The sequence below is a fragment of the Mirounga angustirostris genome, unplaced genomic scaffold (assembly GCF_029215605.1).
Source record: "Mirounga angustirostris isolate CCGP_5_RB_7025 unplaced genomic scaffold, mMirAng1.0.hap1 SCAF_8, whole genome shotgun sequence".
Lineage (NCBI taxonomy): Eukaryota > Metazoa > Chordata > Mammalia > Carnivora > Phocidae > Mirounga > Mirounga angustirostris.
The window spans coordinates 65,065,594-65,084,115 of record NW_026991716.1 but is presented as its reverse complement, the minus strand read 5'-3'; the positions used below and the strand labels follow the sequence as shown (position 1 = coordinate 65,084,115).

Genomic DNA, 18,522 nt, shown 5'->3' with positions numbered 1-18,522 from the left:
AAAAAATTGAGGGTTAGGATATTACAGAGTTGAAGTGCCCTTCTCATCACATCATATCAGGAGGTACATAGTATCATTATGATTTCACTGGTGATGTTAACCTTGATCATTTGGCTGACTAAGGTAGTGTTTACCAGGTTTCTCCACTCTGGAGTTAATATTTTTCCCTTTCTACACTCTATTTGTAAATAAACAAGTCAGTCCAGCCCACAAACGGGGTGGGGTAGTTAAACTCCACTTCCATCTTAAGTGTGAATTATCTATACAAATTATTTAGAATTCAATAAACAGCTGCCCATTTCCTTCATTTTATGTAGCTTGTAAAACCCTAGGATAGCTGAGTAAAAAAATGATTTATTCAATCATTTTTATTAGTATGACACATGGATAGTCATACTTTAGGTTATAATCCCAATTGTTTTAGTTTTGGTCTTTGGGAATGCTTTCAGTTGGTTCCTGTGTCCCCTTGATGTGACATCATTTTTTTCTTTATTCTGGTAAAAAATATATAATGCAAAATTTACAGAAATACAGAATGCTTCATAATCTACCTGTAATCCTTACACAAGGGCCATGAAAATCTTCTCTGTAATGTTACAATTTTAGTGTATCTGCTTCTGAAGCAAGTACTCTTTTGTTTTTTGAGTACTTGGTTTCTAACACTAAGACACTTCACATTCATTTTGTGTTTTCCCTAACCCAAACCCAGAATCAGTCATTTCTCCATGTTGCTTTTCTTAGAGAGTATTAGAAACCAGGATCTGGGTGCTGGGTTTTTGTCTTGGTTTCTGCTGGATTTTAATGATAGATCATTTTATTAATTTTTCCATTGCTCTAACTGATCTAAAAAATGTGTATTTCTATAAAATAAATGTGTTAAAATTCATTATTCCAAACTCATGTTAAACTCCTAAATCAGTCTAATTTTCTAAGAGATATATTTAAAATCTTCCACAGCTGTACTCTACCCAAGAACTTCTTGCATTTTAAATATTTTAAGGAAATTTTATGTATTTAGTTGTTACACTTTTACAGACTATGCCCATTACAAAACATGCTCCTTTTTCCTATTTAGTACTAATCCATAATTCCATCTTTTTATTAAAATTATACTCATGCTTTCTGTTTGCATCTTTTGTGATTCTAAACAACTTTACCTTACAGAATGTTACTTCATGTCTGATTCTTGTAAACAACATAGTATAACTGGGTTTAATCCAACCAATTTGTCTTTTATTAAATATATTCAACCTCATTACAATTACTGTAACAGCTGACAGACTTCATGTTTTCCTTTCATCTTACTTTACTGTCTGTTGTGTATATTGCTATTATTTCAGTGTCCTTTTTCCCCTATTTTTACTGGTTTGCACAATTATTATTCATTTGTTTTCCTTCCCTAATTTAACAAATAGTTACCTTTCCTCTCTCAACCTTTATTCCAATTACATATTTCTGTTAACACACTATCAAGATTCCACCATTTCTTCAAGATGTTCTATTGCATCCCCAATGAGATGAGGTCTTTAAAATTCTATTACTTCTTGCCTTTCCAATTCTCCTCCCAGAAAAAGGCCTTAAGATTCCTTTTATTTCTGACTTTCTACCTCCCCAACTCCTAGATTTTACTGAGATAGTTTTGAATATTTAGTCACAGACTATTATTGATTTACCTTTGCGGCACATCGATATTTGGAAAGTGGAACATGCTTAGTCTTAATTGAATGCCACAGACTTAAGGTTTTATTGCACCAAATTATAAATCACATACAAAACACTTTTTAAAAAAACTTTCAAAGATTTATCAGGTATTAACACTTCCCTATCTTAAAATGCCCTGAAAGCTTCTAATGAGTGCACTGATAAAAAATGAAGCTCTTCAGGTCATCTTACAAAGCCTTTAAGATCTAGGACCTAGCTGACTTTGCCAAATCCACCTTGTAACATGTTCTCCTTTGCTCCCCAAACTCCAGCCACTGTGGTCCTTCTTTCTATTCCTTGATCATGCTAAACTCATTCTTGCATTAGTATCTTAGTACCATCTCTTTCCTATCTGGAAAAGCCATCTATGTGATGATGGCATGGCTGACTGTTCATTTAGTCCTTGTTTAAATGTTAGCTTTGTTGTAAAAAGTTTGTCTGAGGGCCCAGTCAGTTAGGCCTCTGCCTTCGGCTCAGGTCATGATCCGGGGTCCTGGGATCGAGCCCCGCGTCAGGCTCCCTGCTCAGCGTGGGGGCCTGCTTCTCCCTCTGCATGCACTCTCTCTCAATCAAATAGATACATAAAATCTTTTTTCTTATTTGACAGAGAAAGAGAGAGAGAGAGCATGCACAAGCAGGGGGAGAGGCAGGCAGAGGGAGAAGGAGAAGCCAACTCCCCCCACCACCCCCAAGCAGGGATCCCAATGTGGGGCTCGATCCCACGACCCTGAGATCATGACCTGAGCTGAAGGCAGGCACTTAACTGACTGAACCACCCAGGCGCCCCGATAAATAAAATCTTTAAAAAAAATAAATTAAAAAAAAAGTTTCTCTGAAAATGCAATCTAAAGAAACCATACTGTCACTCTTTAACATCACCCAATTATGCTTCTTTACATAGATATTATTTCAGAGTGTCTGGGTGGCTCAGTCAGTTAAGCATCTGTCTTTGGCTCAGGTCATGATCCCAGAGTCCTGGGATCGAGTCCCTTATCGGGCTCCCTGCTCAGCAGGGAGTCTGCTTCTCCCTCTCCCTCTGCCTCTCCCCCATGCTCATGCTTGCTCACTCACTCACTCTCTCTCAAATAAATAAAATCGTTTTTTTTTTTTTTAAAAAGAACTTATTATTCCATGTTTTACTTGTTCATTATCAGTCTTTGCCCATCAAAATGTAAACCACAGGAGTGCAGGGATCTTGTCTATTGTGTTCATCACTGTATCCTTATGCCTAGAACATAGCAAGCACTTGAAAAATACTTAGAATGAATAAACGTGTGTATCTAAAAGGCAGTATGCAATCGGAAGTGCATTTCTCAGGTCAAATAATTGTACAAATATTGCTGTACAAAGACGGTATTGTTGGCAAAAACTGAACCACTACTGGCTACCATGCAGAAACTTAAAATACTAATTTTTCAGTCAAGGTACAAATATCATAATTCAGTCATTTAAAGACACTACAAACTTGTTTATATTTATTGACTGGACATCTTGGTTGGAAATGGGATATACTGGGACTCTCTAGTCTGTTTACTCTCTTTCTTCCTAGTCTTTTTCTAGGGTTTCCATATTAAATGACTGTTTCCTTTACACTATGTTTTATGTCATTCTTCTCTTCCTCTATTCTTCTTTAAAAAAAAAAAGTCTATTGCTGTTCTCAAGTATGGCTGTACTCTGCTAAATAAACTAGCAAATGTCAAATTTCTTAAAATAACAACAAAGTCACTGAGATTTTGACTAAAATTCCATTAAATTTACTTTAAGGAGCAATGGTAACAACCAACCAGAAATAAAATATAGGCCTGAGAGTAAGACTTAGATACATTTAGAAAAGTTTATAAATTATTAACTTTATTGCTGGATATTCAAGTTGCTGCTTGGAATAAAATTTTGGTCTCTCATTATACACTCCAAATGATTAGAGGTGAATGAAGGAAACAATTATTAATACTATTTGTCTTGTAGCCTATCATCCTGCTGCTCAACTTTATTATTTCTAAGGTTTTAGATGACTCATAATTCCAAAAAAGACAGTATCATCTGAATATAATTTTATTTTCAGATTATCTTCAGACAGCAATTTATAATACTATTATAAATAGGTACCACCTCTCTGTAAAACAATTTAGCAGCTTATGAAGAGCATTAAAAACATTTGTGACCTAGTCCAAACAATCCTTTACCAGAGCTTATTTTAAGAGATTCATTTAGAAATCTATACACAAAGTTGTTCATGAATGTATCACATATAATAATGAGCTAATGGGTAAATAAATTATGTATATCTGCAGGACAACCTATTATGCATTCATTAAAAATCATTCTTAGAAGTCAACTTAATGACAGTGTAAAATGTTACGACGCAATGTTAAGTGAAAATGCAGAATATGCAGCTGTATTTTTATGATTCCACATGTGTTGGGTATATTAAAAAGTACAGAAAAAATATTGGAAAAAAATGCACTGGGATCCTAATACTGTAATTTTCTGTTTCGAGAACTTTTAGAAAATTATAAAATCTCTATACTTGTCTTTTCAAACACATCCTTTATATAAACATTCCTAGTATTTCATTATGTTCTTGCATTGCATTCTATTCATCTTTGTACTCTGTTGTTTTCAAAATTCTCTATAATAGACATATACTTTTCTAAATTTTTTAAAAATTTTAAATTTGAAAATCACTGTGTGCTTCAGTTTCATAATGGGTCAATGGATTCTTTATCTATGGAGGAAAAAAAGAACAGTTTTAATACCAGGTTAAATATTCTAGGTTGCTGGTTCTACCAGATACACTGTGTTTCACAACCAATCTGTTCATGAGTCAGAAAAGAACTTGAGTCATTCAAATTGTCAGTCACCTACAACAACAACAACAAAAAATGGCAGCAATTTTTTGAAGTTTGCAAGCTCTAGATCTTAATATTGCTATTTATTATTTATTCCAGTTTGGTTTTAAACTCCATTGTCCCCAGTGTACAAACAGGAAAAAACCTGGAAAAGATTAACCTTCCACAACTACCTAGTTTTTATTAGATAAACATTCTCTTGTAAGTAATTCATTTAGTTCAGAAATATATAGTCTCTCATGTGCTGAGGGATAAAGACAAATGATCTTTTACTTCTCCATTAAGATGAGAAAAAAGACGTAACTTATGTTCACAAGAAGGGGACAAAAAGGCTCATATGAAAAGAATTCACAAGTAAAATGTACTGATGCAAAAGTTCTTCTCACCTTATCCATCTCCAACAAAGATAAACACAAAATAATTTTATATAAGGATCCAAAGGATTAATGGGCTAAATTCAACCTAAAGATAACTATACTGCTGAATAAAGCACTCAGGTATATTCATTACAAGGTATTTTATAAACAATTGCTGCTTCATATCTAGTCCCTGGCAGTAATCTTAGTACAAAAGGCTGAAAGAATTTCAAGATCTATTACTATTACAGAAATTTCAAATTTTACAGTATGTAAGTTCAGTTTTAAATAATTATCTCACTTGTTCCTCACAAATCTCCTTTACAATTGGGAAAATATTATCATTCCCATTTACAGTAAATTATGTGCCTACTGGTACTGCTGATTACTCAATTCCACATCTTCTGACTTCTATTCCAGTATTATTCCAACAAGAATGTAAGCTCCAAGAGGGTAGGGATTTCTGTCTGCTCCTAGAATAGTGCCTGGCACATAAAGTCATGAAATATTTGCTGAATTTAACAACGAACAAATTTCCACTAGAGAAATATGCATAAGCCAACAGTGCAGAAAGTCAGTATAAACCCTCCAAGGCTATTGTGAAAAACTGAATAATCTAAGACCTTTAACATTAATCTGAGAATATTAAAAGTACTTACATTTTATCTGGTATAGTATACAGGGAAAGTATTTAATAAAACAAGAAGCTGTTTTGTGCACGACTGCATGAAGAGTTATTTAATGTACATTCTTCAGCAATTTTATTTTTTAAAGATTTTATTTATTTGACAGAGAGAGACAGTGAGAGAGGGAACACAAGGAGAGGGAGAGGCAAGCTTCCCGCAGAGCAGGGAGCCCGATGCGGAATTCGAACCCAGGACCCTGAGCCGAAGGCAGACAGATGATTAACGAATGAGCCACCCAGGCGCCCCAGCAATTTTATTTTAAAAATCTTATTAACGGTTTTCAAAAAAACATGTAATCACTTATGAGTTAAAAATTTTAAAGATAAAACGACTCATCTATATCTGACAGAAAATAATGCTTTACTCAAAGAGAAAAACAGACACAATGGGAAAATACTTTTTCTTTCCCCGGAGATAGTAAAATATCTGCACAACCCATTTTCAGAATTATAAAATATGCCTAAAAAATTTGCTGACAGGATCATCTTTATATTTCCAAACCTTAAGGAACCTTAAGGAAGATGGAATATACAGCATTTTATAAAATATTACAAGTTGTCCTCTTTGATTTTTCTACACCTTTAAAAAAATTATAGAGTTAAAATTATATAATTAAACAAAATTATAATATGTCCCTTCTTTTGACCTTCACCAATTACATGTAAGTATTGGTGTAATACAAGGGCTGTTAACCTGTTTTTTGTGGGGAGGTTCATAAAAGGCTTTTGAGATTCTCATAAAAGAAAAAAGATGTATATGCACAAAAAATTCTGTATAATACACTGAGTAGCTATTCTTACAAACATGTGCTTTAAAACAATCACAATCATTTCACTACTCAAAGAAATGTGCATTCTTAAAAAATTATTTACATCATTCAACACTTCTGCTAAAGGACGTGTCTACCAATGTTATTACAAAGGGAACAAACAGTGATCATAAATTCCCTGTTTTGGGTCAGAATAGGAATACACTGATTTTTAGAATTTTAACTCCAAGCTTAAGGTATTCTAATTCCATTTTCCCCTTCAACTCTATCTACTAAAGTATAAAAACAAAAGTATTATCAGTAAAATATAACAAGAAAGATTTTAATGCTATTAGCTGAAAACAACTTTACTACTAAGGCATTAAAATATTCTACTTTTAAAAGGAAAGCAGTCACGTCGGCATAAATATATAACCATATTGAGAATTATGGTAAAACAGTCCCCATAAGTCAAATATCATGTTCTGCCATTAATGTTTCCTTTCATTAAAATAATTAATAAGCTTTATGATGAACTCTAATTCAATGGATATTTTTCAAAGCATAAAAATAATCTTGATCTCTTACTGTTATATCCATGCTCTAATTTCATCAATATTAAGCTTACCTTTCCTTTTGGTCCAGACTGCTTAAAACATGAAAAAGAAAAAAAATGTAAGAGGCAAGACCTCATTTTTGATATATCATTGTAGTTTTAGTAACTGTGGTCAATAAGGCAAAACTCTAAGGTGATTAATTCATTTTAAACACAATATATATATTATATACTAAGTTTTGAATCTTGTCAGATATGTAAACTGTTTTTCAATTTTTAATACAGAAACAATTTATATCTAAACATATTTAAGAAAAAAGGATGTACAAAGAGATGAAAGATTCTTGAAAGAGCTTTATTTAATCATCAACCATTTGAGGATATGTTATTTTAGAGTAGTTATGTAATTAGTCTTCAAAGAAGAATTTCCTGAAAGTCATAAAATTTGTAGTGGTTCCAATTCTGTTACCAGGTGTGATAATTAAGGTTGAAACTTTTGCATTTACGCCATAGATTAAATACAGCAGCATATGGTTTTGGACACAAGGAAAGGCCTGGGATTTTTAAAATCATGGCCTCCAATAAGAAATCCAATGTGTAACAGGTCCATCCTTCTCCACAGCTCATGGAAAATCTAAAAAGTTATCAGTATCAATTACTCAAGAGTAAAATTACAAAAATCTTCAATTTAGAATAAGATTCATATCCAAGAATTCTTATTATAAAATGAACAAAATATTCAGAACTAATTGTAAAAAAAAAAAAACAAAAAACATAGTGTACAAATTCCGAGTCCCCATATTAACTCTCATATTCCTATAGCGTGGAACAAACAAGTAAAATATCAATCCTAGCAAATTAAAAAAAAAAAAAAAAAGGTTATGTGGTTTTACATATGCAACACTGAAAAGAAACTCTTTAAAAATTTTCCAACAGTAAAGAATTATAAGCTTACATGAATAACATATTTGAAATTTTACCTCTACTATTAAAAAAAACAGGATAATCTATAAAATAAATTTATGTTGGATAAATGACAAAAAAATGAGGGAATATTACCACCCTATTAAATAAAACAAAATATAAACATGAAAGTCTAAATACAGTCCAACTTATCTTATGTATTTATTTCTACTAGAGCTCTGTTTCCAGGAAAAGTAAAATGAAAACCAAAAGTTAGGCATTAATACCTAATACAGCCATTTCTAGCTCTACACTGTTGTCCCCAAGAAGTGAGAAGAGTTTAGTAGTCTCTTGTTTTTGTGTTTTTAAACTCACCTGTATAGAGTAAAGGAAAGAGGTAGAAGACAGAGTGGCAGTAGAAGAAACAGGTTTGGTTCTTTCCAATAAACCAAGGGTGTTAGGAAGAAAACAAAAAACACAAAACAAAAAAAAAATACATATGCCCATGCTCATTTCTCTTATCCTTTTAGAAACTGCATTTATTATGATATGATATCTAATTTATAAGTCACTATGCTTCTATAAGATTCTTCAATGTGTATATTATCAAGCCCTGACCTAGAGGAGCATACATATTAAAAAAAAAAAAAAAAGCTTTTAAAAAAATGGAGAGGGAAGCCATTATTAGTAATTAGGACTTTGTAAAAATGTCAACTTACATTCTTGTTGGACTATTTCATTCTTGTACTAGTGCTGTACTAGTGTTCTTAAAATTTTTTTAAAAAGGAAGGAAAAAAGAGAGATTGATTGATTCTGGTATCCATGACCTGATTTAAGACTTCAAAAATTCTTTCAAAGTGGTGCTTTTCATTAATAATTAAATCTTGCTTATTCCAGGAGCCCATTTTCCCATTTATGGATTATATATGCTTTTGTAGACATTCATTTTCCCCTACGGTCCTTACAAGTCTTTTCACCTATCCTTAATAAAAAACAAAAACAAAAAAAGGTGAAAATGTAAATAAAACATAAACCAGTAAATGTGCTCTTTTAGCAAGTCTCATTGAAGTTAGGGGTGGAGATGGTATAGAGTTATATAGATTTTTTAATTTCTACATTTCATTTTTCCATACTAAGACTATCCTCCTCCATCACTATTAGTACGTAAACAACCTATCTTTTAAATATGATTTATATTAACATTTGTAGTAGCAGTAAGAAAATAGATTGAAATCATAATGTTCTCCCAAATAGTAGCTAATCTAATCAGATACTTTAATAATCTTCACTTATTCCCTTCAGATTAAAAAAGTGTGATGTACTTATTCCCATATCTTAATAAAGAACTACAAATTATTCAAAATGCAGGTGTGATTTATTTTTAAAAGAAAAGTTATACCACTCTCTCCAAGAGGAGTGTGTGAATTACCAACTTGTGGCATTTCCTTTAATTTCAAATTAAAAGTTGAGTTGTAGAAGCCAGTAAAAACTAGAGTGCTCACCTCATCTGAACCCTGGCAACTGTGCCAAAACTACACACTAATTAAAACCAAAGGCTTAAAAAAAAGAAAAAATAAAATAAAACCAAAAGTTTGGTAGTAACCATCTTAGGTGAAGGCTTTCTTCATGCCTTTGAAGATGTGATTCCTACTGCATGGAGTACATGCAAAAGCTTCTTTAATACTTCCTTTGTGAATTCTTCACAGCTCCCTTCTCTGTAAATAGCACTATGCAAACTGTGTCTACTACACTGCGCTTACCATGTAATTATTTGTTTACTCTTCTTTCTGTCTTCTACCCTAATCAAACCTGAGCTTGAAAGCAGGGACTTTGTCATATTCACCTTTGACTATGCCGTACCTCATCTATGCCTGGCATGTAGCATAAAATCACTCAATGATTTTGAAGGAAGAAAATTAGAAACACTCTCAATGAATTGTTTTTGAATGTCAAAATCTTTTTAATGACACAGTGTAGCAAGAATAAGAAATGTTTATTCTATAAATTTAAGAGACAAACATAAATAGAATCTGCTAACATGACTTTTCAGTTTTCCTTACTGCCCCTAGTTGTTCTTGTCAGGTATTTTCACTCAGGAGTGTTTCTCTAAATATAAACTAATTCAGGGTTTTGTTTTGTTTTGTTTTGAGAAATATTTTACTAGTAAATGCCATTTCCTCTTAACAGAATCTACTATTTTATGCAGATAGCAATAATACATATGCAAGGTATAATAAGTGCAAAGACCTAGAATAAAACAAAACACAAACCAATTTCCAGACTGAAATCAGTTTTTTAATATTACCAATGATGAAAGGAGGATGGGGAGAATAGGACACACTGTAAATAATTCCAAACTAATAAATAAGTTCAAAAGCAATAATAATTTTGGTTGTAGAATATATCACTTGATCATAAACCATAAATGAGTATTTCAACATGGACCGCATTTTCAGAATATCAGAAAGACAAATCTTTGTCAGCAATGGATTCTATCAATGTGATCAGTGTGTGAAAAACACTGTGTCTCTTCTTTTTGCCTTCCCACTGATTACTCTCCTTTTATTATTTATTCTCATGTTTGTGCCATATGTTGGCTAGACTTGATTTGTGTACTTTACAGTAAGAGAAGCCAATTTTTTGGTATGTGCAATAAGTTTTCTGTCTTTTTAGTTGTATTTCTCAAATATCTAATTTTACAATGTTTTATCTATGGTAATATATTTAAGCAAAAGAAAGATCTTATCCTAAAGTATGAGAAAGATTTAAGGTATTTAAGTTAAAAATCTATGCTATAGCATATCTACATACACAGCAAATATAGCAATAGTTTCTAAGAGTCAGGCCATTTTCTGAATGAGCAACAATCTAGATCAACATTTTTAAAAAAATGAAGAGCAGCATTTAGCATATATACCAAATCTTTAAATTTTACTATTTATAAAAACATTTTACACAACTATTCATAATATTTATTTTATTGTTGGATCCTAAGATTTCTTAGTCAATTAAAATGGACTCAACGGAAATTCAACTGAAATTTCATAACCATTCAAAAATGGTCATGAAAAACACACACTTAAAACACTAAGCTTTCCCCACTGTTACTTTCATTATTTTAAGGTTCAAGTATTACTTTGATGATCGATGAGAACATCCAAATCTACTAAAACACAAAATTTTCTCAGCTAAAACTAATGTGATTTATTTTGGTACTCTGAAATCCAATAAATCTTAAAAAGAAAGTAAACTAATAACTGTAGTTTTACTCATCAGAGCTAAACTACCAGCTGAAGGTTTCTTGTCAAATGTTTTAGGTCAATATTGTAAAATCAGATTAATTTAATTGGAATATAATGCAATAAAAAGGCTTTTATTTAAGTCTCTACTTACAGAATGTGATTTATTCAAAAGCAGATATAAAATAATAAAATTCTAAGACATGAATTATTTCAGAGACAGGAATATCTTGTTACAAACAAGAGAAACACGGTAAAGTTCCACAAAGTAAAAAAACTGTTTAAAGAAAAAAAAAGGTGCAAAATGATTAAAAAGGATGATATGCATATATATATAAACACACACTCTAAACAAAGGCAATTCAAATCCTTACCTTTGGGCTGCTGTTTTTACTAGTGATATCTGTGCATTAGCATGTTGAAAACGTCTACCATGAACTACAGTTCCAGAACATATTGATGCATTTTGTGCATTTTCACTGCAGATACAAAAGACAAAGAATAATTTGAACAGAGGAAAATTACATACACATATGCAAAATATATCCTTTCAAATCTGAACATACACACATACACAAAACCTTCACACTAAAAAAAAATGTGTTTATATATATTTATACATCAACCCAACCCAATTGACCACGTTCAATTGTCCACTAGGAGTTTTCTACTTCCTGAATTTGTCTCTGAAATGTTTCCAATACAATTCATGAAATATACAGAGTAGAAGAACACTGGAATAGAAAGCAGGAATCCTAAATGTATGTTTTGCACTATAAGGTATCTTATAAATTAGTTCAGATATATTTTCTTTTCTTCTTCTCTATTAGGGACTCTCCATATCAAAAGCTTTTAAACCATGAGTATTACAAAGTTTTCTTATATGCCAAAATCAAAATCAAAATCAAATGTATTATTGTAAAAAAAAAAAAAAAAAAAAGTCAGGAGTCCCAAATTCTACTTCTGATTCTGCCACTGACTTCAAAGTTACTTAGCCTTTATGTACCTCAGTTTTCTATCTATAAATTGACAAAATTGATATGAAACAGTGATTTTCAACCCTATTTCGGAGAGGTGTAAGAGCCCAATCATATCAGTAACAGTGGTTCCCTATGAGTACCACAAAGGAAAGGTGGGTTGTATCTAGGAGAGGAATAAGATATCTTAAAAAAAAGAAAAAGAAAAAAAAAAAAGTCCCTTATTGAGACAATCCTGAATAAGTATCCCCTAAAGGAGACAGGAGCACTCTAGCCTCCAGTGCCTTCTACTTCTAACATTATGACCAAGATTTTACTAACTATATGAGAGCAAGTTCATCTTATGAAATCCTAGTCTACTGAAACTTTTCTTGTAATATTTTTATTCAGAATAAGAAACCATTGCAATCAACCCTAATCCCAAGATTAAAAGGAAAGAATCCACACACTGGAACAACTCTACCTCTTGGCACTGCTAATAAAGTGAAAAGATAAGGTACAGGTTGGGTCAACTGGCTACAAAGGTAGTTAATTTTTGGTGTTAAACCCTTTTATCTTTTCTGTAGGAATGTGTAGTGAAGTGCCTATACCTCAATTTCTTATTGTTGCTTAACATGTTAAGTCCAATTGGGTTGCCTTTTAAAGGTTTTAAACTTTCAGTCTTGCTTCGTCTTGCACATGTCTTCCAGGGATCACCAGAACTGGTAGAAACAATTTCAGATTGACGATTTAACTGTAAAAAGATCCATAAACATTGAAGAGTCAATAAACATTATAATGATTGTTTGAAAACCCACTTATTAAAAAAGCTATAAAAATTCTATCAGCTACTGAAGATGGGAAAGAGGGATGACAGTGGCATGAATTTAAGAATAATTCAACCATAATACTTTTTTTTCCTAAGGATAACACAAATATGTAGGAACACGGATGTTTACGATATTATTTCCTTTTCATTTAAAAGTCTCCAAAGGTACTTGAGATAATTAAAAGAGAAAATAGAAGACATGAGGGTAGGGTATCTTAAAATGGCTCTTTCTTGAGAGTAAAAAAAAATATTTCCCGTTACCGCTATCTGTAGGCCAAGTACAGTCAAATATGGCGTTAAGTTACCATTTCAACTTGTACAAGTAGTTTGGCCTTAACATCAAGGTTTCTATACAAACACAGAAACTGAAATGTCTTAATACTTTCATAGTTGCAAATGATCATATAAAGACATCAATAACAATCACTTTGGGAGGATCACAGTATGACAATAGGATGGGCATTTCTCAGGAAGCTCTTTTCAACAAAGAAACCAACTTTTATTACATTCATTGCACCAGACATTTAAAAGCTGCTTTCAGACTCATTGAGAAAAAAAATCTTCAGTTCTTAGTGATAATTTACCCAAAACAACACTTTAAAAATCATTCTTATCTACTTTATTTTGAAACGATAAATATTTTCTCACTTATAAAATATAGTTAAGAAGATAGGGACATGGCTTTTTCCCCCCAATTGATCTCTATAGAAACCTAACAGTTCCCTAAAAAAATACCTCCCACAAAAAAAGCTCTCGTGAGTACAGAGTTCATTGTGCCAACACCATTCTTATTTTTAGGCATAACTACACTACTAAATTGCAAAAAAGACCGATTTTTGACACTCTGCTTATCATTTCTCCTCCTTGAGACATTTCTTTACTTCCTAATCTTTTTACAGCCATGGGCTTCAAACTCCTCCATTTGTTTGAGGCAGATTAAGTAATGCAGATCAATTTCCTTCTACTCTCTGAAAACAACTAGAAAAAAGCTGGACAAAATACAAATTAAAAAAATATGTAGTTTGAGACATCTGAGGGCTCCAAAGGCAGGAATAATTAAGAATTAAGATAGGAACAAGAAACTCAGAGATCTAAGCCCAGATTTGTATTTTCTCCTGAGGTATCTATTGATTCCAGAAGATGTACCTGAGAAGCTAAGCTGAACTTCCAACAGAGAGCTAGAGACAAAAAGTAGAGATGAAGATCCACCATATATGAAGGGCCTCATAAACCCCTCAAAATTTGGATCAGAATTACAGCCTATGAATAACAGCCTTCGCATAGATTGAAATCTAGCTTCTAATCATCTCAACCTTCAGTTCAATTAAGGCAGTTCTCAAATTTTTATTGTAAATCAGAATTACCTGAATTGTTTGTTAAATTGCTATGTCCAATCTTTTACAGTTTATTCTTATTCATTAGGTCTGGGGTGATCCTAATAATCTGCATTTCTAGCAAGTCCCCAAGTGATGCTGATACTGCCAATCAGAGACCATACTTGGAGAATCACTGATTTAAGGTGATCTGAGACTGAGATTGCTAATGCTCCTAGTTCCCTCCAGAAACAGATAATTTTCTAGGCCTCAAATTATCTCTATGACTTTTCATATGCAATATTTACCATTCATAGCAGGTTCAAAGAAATTAGACAACGTGATCAAAACCAAGAGAAACAACAGAAACAAAAACCATAGGGGATAAAGATACTAGAATTATTACACTCTTTCATTTCTGTTAGTAGGAGAATACAATCAATTTTGCATTTGGGGACCCTTTTTCACAGGAAATAAAGCATTATTGTGGAAAGATAACAATTTAGGAATCAAACAGACTTGTCTTTCTAGCCAAGTAACTTTCCTTGTAATCATGGAGTTATTTCATGCATTAACAAAAATATACACAAATTGCCAAGCCCTGGAATGGGCAGATAGGTAGGAATTCAGTAAGCAATAGTTCCCACTCAATTAGAAATACAGATATCTTCTCTTAGAAAGCTCATAAATTGGGGCACCGGGGTTGGCTCAGCTGGTTAAGCGTCCAACTTGTGATTTTGGCTCAGGTCATCACCTCATGGGTGGTGAGATCGAGCCCCATGTTGGGCTCCATGCTCAGCAGGGAGTCTGCTTGAGATTATCTCCCTCTGACCCCCCACTCAATTAAATTAATTAAAAAAAAAAGAAATCCCATAAATTATTTTATCATAAACAACTGGTCATCAAGATGCATTCAGCTGATAAAAATTAGGCCTGAATATTCAGTCATGGTGACCTAGATCTACTTCCATGTTATTTTTTTTTAAAAATGCCCTAATCAATGAATGGTTGTCAAAGTGTGGTTTGCTGGACCAGTATTTAAAGAACACTTTAAAATGCAAATTAGCTGGCCCCATTCCAGATCTCCTAAGTCAGAAACTCTGAAAGTGGGGTCCAGCAATCTTGTTATCAAACCTTCCAGGTGATTCTGATGTACATTAACATGGGAGAGCCACTGCTCTGGGTGATTTTGATACATATCCTGTTAAGAATCTCAGAAGCATGAAAAAATGGTCAGTATCACTCATCATCAGGGAAGTAAAAATCAAACCCACAATGAGATACCACCTTGCACCTGTCAGAATAGCTAAAATTAACAACTCAGGAAACAACAGATGTTGGCAAGGATGCAGAGAAAGGGGCACCCTCGTGCACTGTTGGTGCAAATGCAAACTGGTGCAACACTCCGGAGAACAGTTTGGAGCTTACTCAAAAAGTTAAAAATAGAACTACCCTATGACCCAGCAATTGCCCTACTAGGTATTTATCCAAAGGATACAAAAATGCTGATTTGAAGGGGCACATGCACCCCAATGTTTATAGCAGCACTATCAACAATAGTTATGGAAAGAGCCCAAATGTCCATTGACTGATGAATGGATAAAGAAGATGTGGTATATATATGTATACATATATATATATGTACACACACACAATGTAATATTCCTCAGCCATAAAAAAAGAATGAAATCTTGCCATTTGCAAGGATGTGGATGGAGCTAGAGAGCAAAATTAGTCAAAAAAAGACAAATACCTTATGATTTCACTCATATGTGGGATTTAAGAAACAAAACAGATGAACATAGGAGAAGGGAAGGAAAAATAAAATAAGATAAAAACAGAGAGGGAGGTAAACCATAAGAGACTCTTAGCTACAGAGAAGAAACTGAGAGTGTGAGTTCCACATGACAAAATGAGATCATAAATTGATCTCAGATGACATAGGCTAGATGACAGAGAGAACTTGGCACAAGCTGGGGAGAACAGCATTACATTAGACGGTTGTAGCTTTAAACTTTTGTGTGAGAGGATGAACTTAGGGATATACTTTATGGAAGTATGTATGAGCTACATGGTGTAGAGGACTTGACTGGGCCAGAAAATTCCAACTAGTCTCTCAAATATAATATTTATATTTCAATATAAACCCTCAATCTTTGCACAAGCTGTAATACAGTATTTAACATTAAAATAAAAAAAGAATCTCAGAAGACAAGTTTCCATTAAAGACTGATCATATAATTTCATTCCTATCTAGGCAATTACAAAAACTAATATTTAGTGAATACTTATTGTGAATAGGCATTATGTTAGTTACTTTATATTCAATCTCTGTATTTTAGACATTTCAGTAGTTCTTTAGATTGGGATTCAGCAACCACACCTAAAACATCAGGCCAATTACTTGCTGCTACTGAGTGAAAGGATTAATACATTCAAATTTCCCACTTCAGTTCTCTTTTCTCAACAAAGTATCTCCACTGTACGTCATTTAAACTTTATTGAAATTCTATCCCTCTGTTACAAAGTTTATTGAACTTAAAAAGCCAAGTAACTTGTCCAAACTAGCTAAATGGATTTAAACACTTAAAGACTGGTCTGATTCCAAAGCCTATGCTTTCCCATACTATACTGCATGAGGAATTTTTATAGTGTTATTTAGAGAAATATAAATACAGATGCTTAACAAAAAAAAACAAAAACAAAAACAAAAACAGAGTTATCCAAAAAGAATTCATCATTAGGATACAAAATATCTCAAAATCAAAAGAACTGTGCTAAATATTCCTTTATATAAATATAGAAAGTTAATCTTTCCTGTTAAGAATTATTTAAGCCAAAATTATCACACCTAATATGCAGGCACATAACTCAACTAACTCAACCATATTTCTGATTAAATGCTCATACATTTTCAAAACTTTTTTGAGAAAGCATTAGGGCACAGCAACAGACAACCCAAAGCCCACCATTAAAGGAAGAGGATCTATATAACTAAATTCTTAAATTTCTCAATTCTGTTGCCTATAGGTTACTATTAAAAACTACATACACTTCAGTTGGCAACAGAAAACCAGTACTTCCAGCTTTGTCAAAGATGACTGTATCTCATGAAAACCTTTTACTGTACCATCAAATTACCTTAGAAAAAGTTCCCTACCATCTGTTACACTTAGAAGGTAGTTCCGGGGGGTGGGGGTAGGGAAGAATTTATTCCACAGGAGACTCATAGGATATAAAGTTGTAAAGATTCTCTTCATACAAGCTTAAACCTATAGGACATAATTCTACCTTCCAGAAAACTTAAAAATAACTGCTGAATTAAAACACAACATATAAATTATTTTAAATCTCTAGTACATCTACTTCTCTCTGCCTAATAATTTTTATTTTCTCTCATTTTATTTGTGCTCTTAACTTGCTAATCTACATCAAATTACTGGGGGAAATAAGATAAATTAAAAAAAAATCAAGCCATTCATTTATGGATGACTATCTCACAGATTAGAGAACTACTACTACTACTAAAGTTTAAGATGATATATTCAGTCTGGAGGTTCCTGAAAAACTTTAATTATCCTTTCTGTTTGCTCCCCTCTTTAGTATCCTAAGACTGTTCTCTAGCTAATGCAAGCATAAGATCAGAACTACTGTGGACGGATGGATTAGCATAAAACAATCAGGATTACAAAACCAACTATAAACATAGGCCTTAGCTATTTATGGAAAATTTACTAGTGCCATGCACTATATAAGTTACACTGTCTCAAAATTCTTACAACCATCCTATAAAGTGGACATTAGCAGGCCTAGAATGTGATACTCTCTAACTACTCTAATATATCACCCATCCAAAAAAGCTGTTTCTCTTAACTGGATATCAATCTACATAGAATACCTTTATGTAATAAAGGTAAAAACAATAGGATAGGGATCAGCAAAACTTTTTTATAAAGGGACACATAACAAGTACTTTATGGGCCATACAATCTATTGAAACTACTCAACTCTGTCCAAATAATTCAAATGTGTTTTGTGGCATGAAAGCAGTAATAGACAATACATGAACAAATGAACACAGCTGTTTTCCAATAAAATTTTATTTATGAACATAAATTTGAATTTCATGTAATATTCACATGTAATAAAATAGCATTCTTTTGACTTTGGGGGAAACCATTTAAAAATGGTTCTTAGGCCACAGGTTGTAGGCCAGATTTGGCCTATGAGCCTTAGTTTGCCAACTTTGTATTATAACATTACTCATTAAGAAACAGTATAGTCAGTTACTAGAATTTTAGCTCCAAAGGAAAAAGAAACTTGTCTATTTTGCTCACTAACATGTGGAACACTGTGATCGATACATATTTGCTACATGAATAAATA

General features: G+C 32.7%; 1 protein-coding gene and 1 non-coding gene across 13 annotated transcripts in view; both read right to left on the bottom strand.

The window, feature by feature from the left end:
- Positions 1 to 18,522, bottom strand: part of SENP6 (SUMO specific peptidase 6) — a 116,741-nt gene that overhangs the window by 66,691 nt on the left and 31,528 nt on the right. For 6 of the 12 annotated variants that reach the window (XM_045867106.3, XM_045867109.3, XM_045867114.3 and 3 more), the window contains 3 exons: positions 12,606 to 12,748; positions 11,413 to 11,517; positions 6,969 to 6,989 (listed from right to left, as the gene is read on the bottom strand). In XM_045867106.3, the coding sequence (XP_045723062.1) occupies positions 6,969 to 6,989; positions 11,413 to 11,517; positions 12,606 to 12,748 (269 nt within the window). Of the gene's footprint in view, positions 1 to 6,968; positions 6,990 to 11,412; positions 11,518 to 12,605; positions 12,749 to 18,522 lie in introns of those variants that run through there. The other 6 variants (XM_045867108.3, XM_045867111.3, XM_045867112.3 and 3 more) reach the window with 3 other exon arrangements.
- On the bottom strand, positions 525 to 626 carry LOC123838054 (U6 spliceosomal RNA). Its single transcript, XR_006789393.1, has one exon. It is a non-coding gene; the product is annotated as a U6 spliceosomal RNA (small nuclear RNA).